Here is a 14413-nt window from a genome sequence, read left to right on the forward strand (position 1 = left end):
CTGTTAATCACATTGTTTCCGATGTTTTTGATGATTGAAGGAAGTCAGGCAGGCGTCTCAGTTTATTTCAGCTTTATTCATATGGAGTTGAGTGGTGGCTTAAGAAAACCCCTTATTCTGTCCATACTGTCTTCTCCTAATGCGCACGCAAAAGCGTTTAAAGGCAAGAATCAAAGCTCTGTATTTTTTTAATGAACCTCTTTACAAAGTCAGATTTATCATGGCATGAAGTGAAAGTACAACCACAGAAGAAGACAGAAGTGTATTTACAAAGCATCAGCTCCGCATTGAGCTGCAGCTTCAGACGTTTCCTGAGTCCTTCTGACAGGGGTGGAGTAAATAGTATTGTTCTGTGCTTCGCTCTCAGATGAAGGCTTTTGGTTGTTTTCTCGATGAAAAGTCACCGCTGCGTAGTTCAGGTCATCTGTTTGTCGGCTCTGAGAACAAAAGTATTTACAGTTTCATAAAAGGATGTTATTGGAATACACATGAGACCATTTTACATCTGCATTTATAGGCTTTGAAGGATTATTTCAATATATCACTAAATCCCTTTCTGTCAGGGTTAATATTGTTCTGATGTTCAGTTGTATATTTATCAGAATTACGCATTTTCATGTTTTTTGTTTTTTTTTTGTTGTTTGTATGTTTTCATCGGGTTTTGTCTGCTTGTTTGTTTGTCTGTTAGCAAGTTAGTGGGATCACCTGGAATCCAAATGGGGTCGCCTGAAATTTACTAATAAACAATACATGGTGAGTTGACAGAGACAATCACAATACATAAAAGACATGACAAACTGTGAAGCTGAAGCACTGTGTGTAACAAATACAACCGGAACCCAGAAGCAGACCGACACAAAGGTATGAGTTTGAAAACCTTTACTGAGGCTTTGTTGAAGCAACAGGAGTTCAATATAACAGTTACAGTTTTAGACACAGTTACAAACTCAGTCTCAGTAATCCGACAGGGGTAAGGCAAAGGGGGGCGTCGGGGACAGGCAGATAGTCCAGTAACCGGGGAGTCCGTAGAGTCCAGAGGGGCTGAGACAGAAGACAGGGTCCGAGGCAGAAACAGGTCGAAACCAGACGGCAGGCAGAGAGACGTGGTCAGGGACAAAGGGCAGGTCGAGCACCAGGGAAACGGACGAAAAGGCAGAACCAGGCTGACGAGACAGGCAGGGATCAGACGACAGGTAGCAGAGCGGGTCAGGGACAAACGAGATCAGACACGAAGAATAAGGTAGGTGTAATGCTGGAAAGTTTCTCACAGGTAGAAGACAATCTGGCAAAGAACAAAGGAGGGAGAGGTGAATATAAACCCTCTACCTAATGAGCCCAGGTGTGCTCACAGGTGAGGGGAATGAACTGATGAGGAGGTGTGACAGAAAGAGCAATGAGGAGGTGTGGCTGAGAGTGAGGGGAAAAAAGAGAAAGAAAGAGAAACAGCAGAACAAAAAGACAGAGATGTTACACTGTGGTACTGTTTATCTTTCAAATGTTCATTGTGGTCAGTTTCAGATGCTGCAGCTCTTCTATAATTCATAGTATGAGTTCTTGTTTGTTCAGTATTAACTGTCAGCCTTATAAATCCAAGCTGGACTGACTGTACATATCCTGACCAAGGAAAATCAAATTCTCACTGTGTGCAGTAATCTACACCTGGCTTTTCTGCCTCCGTCCATAATAATACACATTATAGCAAACTATTACATGATCAAAAACAAATTATTTTTAAATTTTAGCAAAAAAAGATGTCTCTGTTTTGAATGTCTGGAGTCGCCAGAAATTTGTGATGTTAAAATGGAGTCATGAGCCACAAAAGGTTGGGAACGAAAGGTTGGGAACCACTGCTGTAGATGGTGTGATGATATTGTTTATGATAGATAGATAGATAGATAGATAGATAGATAGATAGATAGATAGATAGATAGATAGATAGATAGAAAGTATGTCTGTATGTCTACTTCTCTCGAATATTTGAATAATAAATTACAGAAGGGGCTTAAATTACCAACTGTACTAACCACATCATCAACACATAGAGTTGTACATGCTCAACCACAATGACTGCAACCAGGTCAGTGAGCAGGTGATATGCATGAAGTGTCTGAAATAACTCATAGCACAGAGAAAAGGGGGTGTTTCACTTCTTGAGGTATGATGTATGATAGAATTACATGAATATATTTGACACAACATAAAAGTGATTATAATGAAATACAATAATGTATAGTAGTGACACCAGTGAGTCAGTTTGACCTGTAAAAATATGCAGAATTGGAAAAAATCTATATTTGGTACTATTACGATAAAATGTATTCCGTTATCAAAGTCATTCAATGGTAAATGAAGCTCACAGATGTAAAAATGACACGTTATTGACCTCGATTGATTGTTGAACATGTTCTTCATGGTGACCTAGATGACAGAAACAGTCAAGTGAATATTATTATTTATCCAAATCTGATTAGACATTCAAATAAACAGGGAGGTTATGTTGAAACTAAACAAAGTGAAACTATGCTTAAGGAAGTGAGAGCCCACCTTTGTGAGACTTGTACATCTTGAGAACCAGAACAATGATGACCATAAAGAAGAACACAGTCAGACCATCCAGGATCACATTTAGCACTGGTACGATATCGAACACTCCTATACAAAAAAAAAGCAGAATATTTACATTTTAACATGGAGTTTTTAATGAATATTTAAATTGATTAAATAGTAAACTGTTTTTAGCTCTTACCTTTAACATCTAAATATGTTGGATGGACAATAACGGTCTTTTGTTGCATAAGAAATCCACAGAAATACAGCCCAGAGTCAGATACATTCACTTGCTTGATTTTGAGGAAGATGTGAGAGATGTTGGACGTCACTTCAAATTTGCCATTCTGAAATGAGTCCACCTTAGAAGGGTCAAATATTGAGGCAATTTTGTTGGGTTCAGATCTCTTGACCACTCTGAGTAGAAGAACTGGTGTAGTTTGAGCACAGCAGTGTAGGATCTCCATCAGGCCGGACCTCCACCGTAACAGACTCAGAAACCGAGGTGAAGATCCAACCTGAAACAAACCCACATTAACCCACAGGACCTGAACAACACCTTCAGATGAATTCAACAATATCCCAAATTACAGTTGGACTTACTGAGGCTGCAGAGGAGTAAAACAGTGTGTGAAGGGAAGTTCCTCATTGTGTGTGTGAGTCTGAACTGGTACGAAACCAACCAAGCTCCTATTTAAGGCCTGAGGAGGTGGAGCATTTTTCACAGACTGTGTTGAAGGTAAGAAGATGTTCAGCATCAAAAGTTCTAGACTCTAAGATGTCAGAGTAGGTGTGCAGCATCTCTATGCAGACGTGTTCACAAACTGTTTTGCACCAAACTGTTGTGGTTCACCGCTCTAAATAAACAGATTATGGTTTAGCATTGAATGAACAGATGTGCACACTCGTTCTCTGTACTTCAAATCTACAGAGAAACACAAGTATAGTTTATAAGTTTGTGAGTAAAACTTCTTAACATGTTGATACTGGCACAAGGAAGAAATGATTCAATTTTGGTGGTGATCGGGGGTGGGGGCGCCACGGGGGCCCACTGATCTGCTTTGGCGGAGCTCTGCGCTCTCCGAGTGCTTTTCTAGAAAAGAGCGCGCAGACCTCCGCCAAGGCAGATGGGGGGGGGCACTGATCTGCCTTGGCAGAAGTGGGGATTTCTCAAAGACTGCAAGGGAAGCTCGGCTTCCCCTAAAATTATGAAAATTAAATTGTCAAATATGTACGGTTGTGTTGACAATTTATTGACTACAAATGTGTTAGAATACGTTCATCTCACAGATTAGTTCGTTCAGAATCAGCTTTATCACAAACCAGCGGACTCGATGTTGTTCACTTCTCATACATTCCCGTTGCGCTGTTTTCTCATACATCTCTGCTCAGTGCATTTGCCCATAGACGCTCAGCGTCCATGCACTTCAATGGGACTGAGTGGAACAGTTTTTTCATTGCCTCAAAACTGGACGGTAATTGGATAAATGTCATGATGTTGTCCCGCCCCCAGACGCTCGGCGTCTCTGGGGGTGAATGGAGCTGTGGGCGGAGCTCGGCTGGGCTGGACGCTAGGCTTCTATGTGCTGATTGGAGGACCAGTCAAAAGGCTCCCGTTTGATTGACAGCTTTTTTTAGACCTACTCCTTCACTGACAGACTTCAGTTTAATACCGTCGCGCATTCTGCTGTGAAATCAAGAGAGAAACCACTACAAAATTACTTGTTCATTTCTTGCACTGTAAATAAAACACACTCATTGTACTTCCTTGTTTCAATTTAACATAATTTCAACGTTTTCTTGTTTACTTGATACAATAAGGTCACTGACCAATTTCTTAAAAAGGAACAGAGGGCCGAATTTATGTATAAATAACTTGACAATTTTTTTTTTTCTTTTTTATGTAAGCCGACAATTAGCTTCCCCTCTCTGAAAGACGAGCAGCTGCCACTGCTTGGCAGAGGTCTGCACTCTCCGAGTGCTTTTCTAGTTTTGTTGATGTTATGGTCTATATTCCCCAACACATTGCTCTTATCTTCTATTCTTTACTACGTTGCTGCTTAAATGTTATCTTAAATGACACGTAGTCCGCCAATGTTCACAACTTTATTTCAGACTTTGTTCTTACAGATTATGGAGTTTAAAGTTTTCATGCATTTCACCTCACTTGAACTTACTCCACAGAACTGTCTGACAATGGCAATTCTGTTGGGTTCAGATCTCTTGACCACTCTAAACCAGAATATCTGAGTAGGTAAACTGGAGTAGTTTGAGCACAGCAGTGTAGCATCTTCATCAGGCCGGACCTCCACCGATAATACTTAGTGTGACTGTGAAGAAGTGAAGCTACCATTAAAGTGAGGATCATCGTTACTGTGAGAGTTTCACTTCAACAGTGACACTTGTAAGGTAGCTGCTGCCTCTGATGCTTATCTTGTGGTGGGTTGTCAGATGATGTAAATGTTTCCAGACTATGACTGTTAATCGCATTGTTTCCGATGTTTTTGATAACTGAAAGAAATCAGGCAGACGTCACAGGTTATTTCAGCTTTATTTATTTGGAGTTGAGTGGTAGCTTAGAAAACCCCTTATTCTGTCCATACTGTCTTCTCCTAATGCGCACGCAAAGATGTTTAAAGGCAAGAATCAAAGCTTTGTATTTTTTTAATGAACCTCTTTACAAAGTCAGATTTATCATGGCATGAAGTGAAAGTACAACCACAGAAGAAGACAGAAGTGTATTTACAAAGCATCAGCTCCGCATTGAGCTGCAGCTTCAGATGTTTCCTGAGTCCTTCTGACAGGGGCGGAGTAAATAGCATTGTTCTGTGCTTCGCTCTCAGATGAAGGCTTTTGGTTGTTTTCTCGATGAAAAGTCACCGCTGCGTAGTTTAGGTCATCTGTTTGTCGGCTCTGAGAACAAAAGTATTTACAGTTTCATAAATGGATGTTACTGGAATACACATGACACCATTTTACATCTGCATTTATAGGCTTTGAAGGATTACTTTAAAACATCACTAAATCCCTTTCTGTCAGGGTTAATATTGTTCTGATGTTCAGCTGTGTATTTATCAGAATTATGCATTTTTATGCAAGTTTATTATGTTTTTTTTTTTTTTTTACCTCCGCCAAGGAACAGCAGAGGTTATGTTTTCATCGGGGTTTGTCTGCTTGTTTGTCTGTTTGTTTGTCTGTTAGCAAGATAATTCAAAAAGTTATGGACAGATTTTGATGAAAATCTCTTCTCTGTCTATGACAAACAAGAATCTCTGTCTTTTATTAATTCATTACTTCAATTCTTTTGCTGTTTCTTTCAAATACAGCAGCTTAACATGGCTGATGATCATTTATTAGTAAACGACCTACTCTTATTGTCCTGTTGTACCACCAGATCGGCTATTTGAAGGCTGCTTGAACACCTTTACAGATATTTCACAAGAATCTGTTGCTGATTTACATAATCTCTGTAGATCAGTGTTTTTCAGCCTTGGGGTCGGGACCCCATGTGGGATCACCTGGAATCCAAATGGGGTCGCCTGAAATTTACTAATTTACTAATAAACAATACATGGTGAGTTGAGAGAGACAATCACAATACATAAAAGATGTGACAAACTGTGAAGCTGAAGCACTGTGGTACTGTTTATCTTTCAAATGTTCATTGTGGTCAGTTTCAGATGCTGCAGCTCTTCTATAATTCATAGTATGAGCCATTGTTAACGCCGCCCCCCCCCCCCCCCCCCCCAAGGAGGGTATGTTTTTGTCAGCGTTGGTTTGTCTGTTTGTTTGTGTGCAAGATAAGTCAAAACGTTATGGACGGATTTGGATGAAAATTTCAGGAAATGTTGATACTGGCACAAGGAAAAAATGATTAAATTTTGGTGGTGATCGGGGGGTGGGGGGCCACGGGGGCCCACTGATCTGCCTTGGCGGAGGTCTGTGCTCTATGAGTGCTTTTCTAGAAAAGACAGATCCTCTGCCAAGCCAGATCAGTGGGCCCCCGTGGCCCCCCACCCCCCGATCACCACCAAAATTTAATCATTTGCTCCTTGTGCCAGTATCAACATTTCCTGAAATTTTCATCCAAATCCGGGGCACTGATCTGCCTTGGTGGAAGTCTGTGCTCTCTGAATGCTTCTAGTTTGTTCAGTATTAATTGTCAGCCTTCTAAATCCAGGCTGGACTGACTGTACATACCCCGAGCAAGGAAAATAAAATTCTCATTTTGTGCAGTAATCTACACCTGGCTTTTCTGCCTCCGTCCATAACAATATACATTATAGCAAACTCTTACATGACCAAAAACAAATTATTTTTCAATTTTAGCAAAAAAATGTCTCTGTTTTGAATGTCTGGGGTCACCAGAAACTTGTGATGTTAAAATGGAGTCATGAGCCACAAAAGGTTGGGAACAAAAGGTTGGGAACCACTGCTGTAGATGGTGTGATGATATTGTTTATGATAGATAGATAGATAGATAGATAGATAGATAGATAGATAGATAGATAGATAGATAGATAGATAGATAGATAGATAGATAGATAGAAAGTATGTCTGTATGTCTACTTCTCTCGAATGTTTGAATAATAAATTACAGAAGGGGCTTAAATTACCAACTGTACTAACCACATCATCAACACATAGAGTTGTACATGCTCAACCACAATGACTGCAACCAGGTCAGTGAGCAGGTGATATGCATGAAGTGTCTGAAATAACTCATAGCACAGAGAAAAGGGGGTGTTTCACTTCTTGAGGTATGATGTATGATAGAATTACATGAATATATTTGACACAACATAAAAGTGATTATAATGAAATACAATAATGTATAGTAGTGACACCAGTGAGTCAGTTTGACCTGTAAAAATATGCAGAATTGGAAAAAATCTATATTTGGTACTATTATGATAAAATGTATTCCGTTATCAAAGTCATTCAATGGTAAATGAAGCTCACAGATGTAAAAATGACACGTTATTGACCTCGATTGATTGTTGAACATGTTCTTCATGGTGACCTAGATGACAGAAACAGTCAAGTGAATATTATTATTTATCCAAATCTGATTAGACATTCAAATAAACAGGGAGGTTATGTTGAAACTAAACAAAGTGAAACTATGCTTAAGGAAGTGAGAGCCCACCTTTGTGAGACTTGTACATCTTGAGAACCAGAACAATGATGACCATAAAGAAGAACACAGTCAGACCATCCAGGATCACATTTAGCACTGGTACGATATTGAACACTCCTATACAAAAAAAAAAGCAGAATATTTACATTTTAACAAGGAGTTTTTAATTCATATTTAAATTGATTAAATAGTAAACTGTTTTTAGCTCTTACCTTCAACATCTAAATATGTTGGATGGACAATAACGGTCTTTTGTTGCATAAGAAATCCACAGAAATACAGCCCAGAGTCAGATACATTCACTTGCTTGATTTTGAGGAAGATGTGAGAGATGTTGGACGTCACTTCAAATTTGCCATTCTGAAATGAGTCCACCTTAGAAGGGTCAAATATTGAGGCAATTTTGTTGGGTTCAGATCTCTTGACCACTCTGAACCACAATATCTGAGTAGAAGAACTGGTGTAGTTTGAGCACAGCAGTGTAGCATCTTCATCAGGCCGGACCTCCACCGTAACAGACTCAGAAACCGAGGTGAAGATCCAACCTGAAACAAATCCACATTAACCCACAGGACCTGAACAACACCATCAGATAAATTCAACAATATCCCAAATTACAGTTGGACTTACTGAGGCTGCAAAGGAGTAAAACAGTGTGTGAAGGGAAGTTCCTCATTGTGTGTGTGAGTCTGAACTGGTACGAAACCAAACAAGCTCCTATTTAATGCCTGAGGAGGTGGAGCATTTTTCACAGACTGTGTTGAAGGTAAGAAGATGTTCAGCATCAAAAGTTCTAGACTCTAAGATGTCAGAGTAGGTGTGCAGTATCTCTATGCAGACGTGTTCACAAACTGTTTTGCACCAAACTGTTGTGGTTCACCGCTCTAAATAAACAGATTATGGTTTAGCATTGAATGAACAGATGTGCACACTCGTACTCTGTACTTCAAATCTACAGAGAAACACAAGTATAGTTTATAAGTTTGTGAGTAAAACTTCTTAACATGTTGATACTGGCACAAGGAACAAATGATTAAATTTTAGTGGTGATTGGGGGGGGCACTGATCTGCCTTGGCGGCAGTGGGGATTTCTCAAAGACTGCAAGGGAAGCTCGGCTTCCCCTAAAATTATGAAAATTAAATTGTCAAATATGTACGGTTGTGTTGACAATTCATTGACTACAAATGTGTTAGAATACGTTCATCTCAAAGATTAGTTCGTTTAGAATCAGCTTTATCACAAACCAGCGGACTCGATGTTGTTCACTTCTCATACATTCCCGTTGCGCTGTTTTCTCATACATCTCTGCTCAGTGCATTTGCCCATAGACGCTCAGCGTCCATGCACTTCAATGGGACTGAGTGGAACAGTTTTTTCATTGCCTCAAAACTGGACGGTAATTGGATAAATGTCATGATGTTGTCCCGCCCCCAGACGCTCGGCGTCTCTGGAGGTGAATGGAGCTGTGGGCGGAGCTCGGCTGGGCTGGACGCTAGGCTTCTACGTGCTGATTGGAGGATCAGTCAAAAGGCTCCCGTTTGATTGACAGCTTTTTTTAGACCTACTCCTTCACTGACAGACTTCAGTTTAATACCGTCGCGCATTCTGCTGTGAAATCAAGACAGAAACCACTACAAAATTACTTGTTCATTTCTTGCACTGTAAATAAAACACACTCATTGTACTTCCTTGTTTCAATTTAACATAATTTCAACATTTTCTTGTTTTCTTGATACGATAAGGTCACTGACCATTTTCCTAAAAAGGAACAGAGGGCCGAATTTATGTTTAAATAACTTGACAATTTTTTTTTTCTTTTTTATGTAAGCCGACAATTAGCTTCCCCTCTCTGAAAGACGAGCAGCTGCCACTGCTTGGCAGAGGTCTGCACTCTCCGAGTGCTTTTCTAGTTTTGTTGATGTTATGGTCTATATTCCCCAACACATTGCTCTTATCTTCTATTCTTTACTACGTTGCTGCTTAAATGTTATCTTAAATGACACGCAGTCAGCAAATGTTCACAACTTTATTTCAGACTTTGTTCTTACAGATTATGGAGTTTAAAGTTTTCATGCATTTCACCTCACTTGAACTTACTCCACAGAACTGTCTGACAATGGCAATTCTGTTGGGTTCAGATCTCTTGACCACTCTAAACCAGAATATCTGAGTAGGTAAACTGGAGTAGTTTGAGCACAGCAGTGTAGCATCTTCATCAGGCCGGACCTCCACCGATAATACTTAGTGTGACTGTGAAGAAGTGAAGCTACCATTAAAGTGAGGATCATCGTTACTGTGAGAGTTTCACTTCAACAGTGACACTTGTAAGGTAGCTGCTGCCTCTGATGCTTATCTTGTGGTGGGTTGTCAGATGATGTAAATATTTCCAGACCATGGCTGTTAATCGCATTGTTTCTGATATTTTTGATAACTGAAAGAAATCAGGCAGGTGTCACAGGTTATTTCAGCTTTATTTATAAGGAGTTGAGTCGTGGTTTAAGAAAACCCCTTATTCTGTCCATACTGTCTTCTCCTAATGCGCACGCAAAGACGTTTAAAGGCAAGAATCAAAGCTTTGTATTTTTTTAATGAACCTCTTTACAAAGTCAGATTTATCATGGCATGAAGTGAAAGTACAACCACAGAAGAAGACAGAAGTGTATTTACAAAGCATCAGCTCCACATGGAGCTGCAGGTTCAGATGTTTCCTGAGTCCTTCTGACAGGGGCGGAGTAAATAGCATTGTTCTGTGCTTCGCTCTCAGATGAAGGCTTTTGGTTGTTTTCTCGATGAAAAGTCACCGCTGCGTAGTTTAGGTCATCTGTTTGTCGGCTCTGAGAACAAAAGTATTTACAGTTTCATACATGGATGTTATTGGAATACACATGACACCACTTTACATCTGCATTTATAGGCTTTGAAGGATTACTTTAAAACATCACTAAATCATTTTCTGTCAGGGTTAATATTGTTCTGATGTTCAGCTGTGTATTTATCAGAATTACGCATTTTCATGCAAGTTTTTTTTATTTATTTATTTATTTTTACCTCCTCCAAGGAACAGCCGAGGTTATGTTTTCATTGGGTTTGTCTGCTTATTTGTCTGCTTGTTTGTCTGTTAGCAAGATAATTCAAACAGTTATGGACAGATTTTGATGAAAATCTCTTCTCTGTCTCTGACAAACAAGAATCTCTGTCTTTTATTAATTCATTGCTTCAATTCTATTGCTGTTTCTTTCAAATACAGCAGCTTAACATGGCTGATGATCATTTATTAGTAAATCACCAACTCTTAATGTCTTACTGTACCACCAGATCGGCTGTTTGAAGACTGCTTGAACACCTTTAAAGATATTTCACAAGAATCTGTTGCTGATTTACATAATCTTTGTAGATCAGTGTTTTTCAACCTTGGGGCCGGGACCCCATGTGGGATCACCTGGAATCCAAATGGGGTCGCCTGAAATTTACTAATTTACTAATAAACAACACATGGTGAGTTGACAGAGACAATCACAATACATTTAATCATTTCTTCCTTGTGCCAGGATCAACATTTCCTGAAAATTTCATGAAACTCCATCCATAACTTTTTGAGTTACCTTGCTAACAAACAAACACACAAACAAACAAACAAACAAACAAACACACAAACACACAAAGCAAAGCGATCACAATACCTCCTGGCGGAGGTAAAAAACATGACAAACTCTGAAGCTGAAACTGAAGCACTGCGGTACTGTTTGTCTTTCAAATGTTCATTGTGGTCAGTTTCAGATGCTGCAGCTCTTCTATAATTCATAATTTGAGTTATTGTTTGTTCAGTATTAATTGTCAGCCTTATAAATCCAAGCTGGACTGACTGTACATATAATGACCAAGGAAAATCAAATTCTCACTGTGTGCAGTAATCTACACCTGGCCTTTCTGCCGTTGTCCAGAATAATATACATTATAGCAAACTATTACACAATCAAAAACAAATTAATTTTAGCAAAAAAATGTCTCCGTTTTGAATGTCTGGGGTTGTCAGAAATTTGTGATGTTAAAATGGAGTCACGAGCCACAAAAGGTTGGGAACCACTGCTGTAGATGGTGTGATGATATTGTTTATGATAGATAGATAGATAGATAGATAGATAGATAGATAGATAGATAGATAGATAGAAAGTATGTCTGTATGTCTACTTCTCTCGAATGTTTGAATAATAAATTACAGAAGGGGCTTAAATTACCAACTGTACTAACCACATCATCAACACATAGAGTTGTACATGCTCAACCACAATGACTGTAACCAGTTCAGTGAGCAGGTGATATGCATGAAGTGTCTGAAATAACTCATAGCACAGAGAAAAGGTTTTTTTCTCCTCTCAAGGTATGATGTATGATAGAATTACATGAATATATTTGACACAACATAAAAGTGATTATAATGAAATACAATAATGTATAGTAGTGACACCAGTGAGTCAGTTTGACCTGTAAAAATATGCAGAATTGGAAAAAATCTATATTTGGTACTATTATGATAAAATGTATTCCGTTATCAAAGTCATTCAATGGTAAATGAAGCTCACAGATGTAAAAATGACATTATTTACCTCGATTGATTGTTAAATGCGTTCTTCACGGTGACCTAGATGACAGAAACAGCCAAGTGAATATTATTATTTATCCAAATCTGATTAGACATTCAAATAAACAGGGAGGTTATGTTGAAACTAAACAAAGTGAAACTATGCTTAAGGAAGTGAGAGCCCACCTTTGTGAGACTTGTACATCTTGAGAACCAGAACAATGATGACCATAAAGAAGAACACAGTCAGAAAACCCAGGATCACATGTAACACTAGTGCGATATCGAACACTCCTATACAAAAAAAAGCAGAATATTTACATTTTAACATGGAGTTTTAAATTCATATTTAAATTGATTAAATAATAAACTGTTTTTCGCTCTTACCTTCAACATCTAAATATGTTGGATGGACAATAACGGTCTTTTGTTGCATAAGAAATCCACAGAAATACAGCCCAGAGTCAGATACATTCACTTTCTTGATTTTGAGGAAGATGTGAGAGATGTTGGACGTCACTTCAAATTTGCCATTCTGAAATGAGTCCACCTTAGAAGGGTCAAATATTGAGGCAATTTTGTTGGGTTCAGATCTCTTGACCACTCTGAACCACAATATCTGAGTAGGAGAATTGGAGTAGTTTGAGCACAGCAGTGTAGCATCTCCATCAGGCCGGACCTCCACCGTAACAGACTCAGAAACCGAGGTGAAGATCCAACCTGAAACAAACCCACATTAACCCACAGGACCTGAACAACACCTTCAGATGAATTCAACAATATCCCAAATTACAGTTGGACTTACTGAGGCTGCAGAGGAGTAAAACAGTGTGTGAAGGGAAGTTCCTCATTGTGTGTGTGAGTCTGAACTGGCACGAAACCAACCAAGCTCCTATTTAAGGCCTGAGGAGGTGGAGCATTTTTCACAGACTGTGTTGAAGGTAAGATGATGTTCAGCATCAAAAGTTCTAGACTCTAAGACTTCAAAGTAGGTGTGCAGTATCTCTATGCAGATGTGTTCACAAACTGTTTTGCACCAAACTGTTGTGGTTCACCGCTCTAAATAAACAGATTATGGTTTAGCAGACGTTTCCTTCTGACAGGGGTGGAGTAAATAGTATTGTTCTGTGCTTCGCTCTCAGATGAAGGCTTTTGGTTGTTTTCTCGATGAAAAGTCACCGCTGCGTAGTTTAGGTCATCTGTTTGTCGGCTCTGAGAACAAAAGTATTTACAGTTTCATAAATGGATGTTACTGGAATACACATGACACCATTTTACATCTGCATTTATAGGCTTTGAAGGATTACTTTAAAACATCACTAAATCCCTTTCTGTCAGGGTTAATATTGTTCTGATGTTCAGCTGTGTATTTATCAGAATTATGCATTTTTATGCAAGTTTATTATGTTTGTTTTTTTTTTACCTCCGCCAAGGAACAGCAGAGGTTATGTTTTCATCGGGGTTTGTCTGCTTGTTTGTCTGTTTGTTTGTCTGTTAGCAAGATAATTCAAAAAGTTATGGACAGATTTTGATGAAAATCTCTTCTCTGACAAACAAGAATCTCTGTCTTTTATTAATTCATTACTTCAATTCTTTTGCTGTTTCTTTCAAATACAGCAGCTTAACATGGCTGATGATCATTTATTAGTAAACGACCTACTCTTATTGTCCTGTTGTACCACCAGATCGGCTATTTGAAGGCTGCTTGAACACCTTTACAGATATTTCACAAGAATCTGTTGCTGATTTACATAATCTCTGTAGATCAGTGTTTTTCAGCCTTGGGGTCGGGACCCCATGTGGGATCACCTGGAATCCAAATGGGGTCGCCTGAAATTTACTAATTTACTAATAAACAATACATGGTGAGTTGACAGAGACAATCACAATACATAAAAGATGTGACAAACTGTGAAGCTGAAGCACTGTGGTACTGTTTATCTTTCAAATGTTCATTGTGGTCAGTTTCAGATGCTGCAGCTCTTCTATAATTCATAGTATGAGCCATTGTTAACGCCGCCCCCCCCCCCCAAGGAGGGTATGTTTTTGTCAGCGTTGGTTTGTCTGTTTGTTTGTGTGCAAGATAAGTCAAAACGTTATGGACGGATTTGGATGAAAATTTCAGGAAATGTTGATACTGGCACAA

At 39.0% G+C, this 14413-nt stretch overlaps 2 protein-coding genes across 2 annotated transcripts; both read right to left on the bottom strand.

Moving 5' to 3' along the window:
* Positions 1 to 953: 953 nt before the first annotated feature.
* Positions 954 to 3014, bottom strand: LOC115438996 (uncharacterized). Its single transcript, XM_030162891.1, has 5 exons — positions 2747 to 3014; positions 2545 to 2652; positions 2358 to 2418; positions 1219 to 1282; positions 954 to 1163 (listed from the first exon to the last, which is right to left on the bottom strand). Exons 1-5 carry the CDS (start codon positions 3012 to 3014, stop codon positions 954 to 956), a joined length of 711 nt encoding a protein of 236 aa, XP_030018751.1.
* A 2195-nt stretch (positions 3015 to 5209) lies between these two features.
* On the bottom strand, positions 5210 to 8365 carry LOC115438173 (uncharacterized). Its single transcript, XM_030161599.1, has 5 exons — positions 8318 to 8365; positions 7900 to 8232; positions 7697 to 7804; positions 7536 to 7570; positions 5210 to 5460 (listed from the first exon to the last, which is right to left on the bottom strand). The coding sequence occupies exons 1-5, from the start codon at positions 8361 to 8363 to the stop codon at positions 5290 to 5292; spliced, it is 693 nt and encodes a 230-aa protein (XP_030017459.1). The 5' UTR covers positions 8364 to 8365; the 3' UTR covers positions 5210 to 5289.
* Between the last annotated feature and the right edge of the window lie 6048 nt (positions 8366 to 14413).

The sequence above is a fragment of the Sphaeramia orbicularis genome, chromosome 18, assembly GCF_902148855.1.
Source record: "Sphaeramia orbicularis chromosome 18, fSphaOr1.1, whole genome shotgun sequence".
NCBI classification, from domain to species: domain Eukaryota; kingdom Metazoa; phylum Chordata; class Actinopteri; order Kurtiformes; family Apogonidae; genus Sphaeramia; species Sphaeramia orbicularis.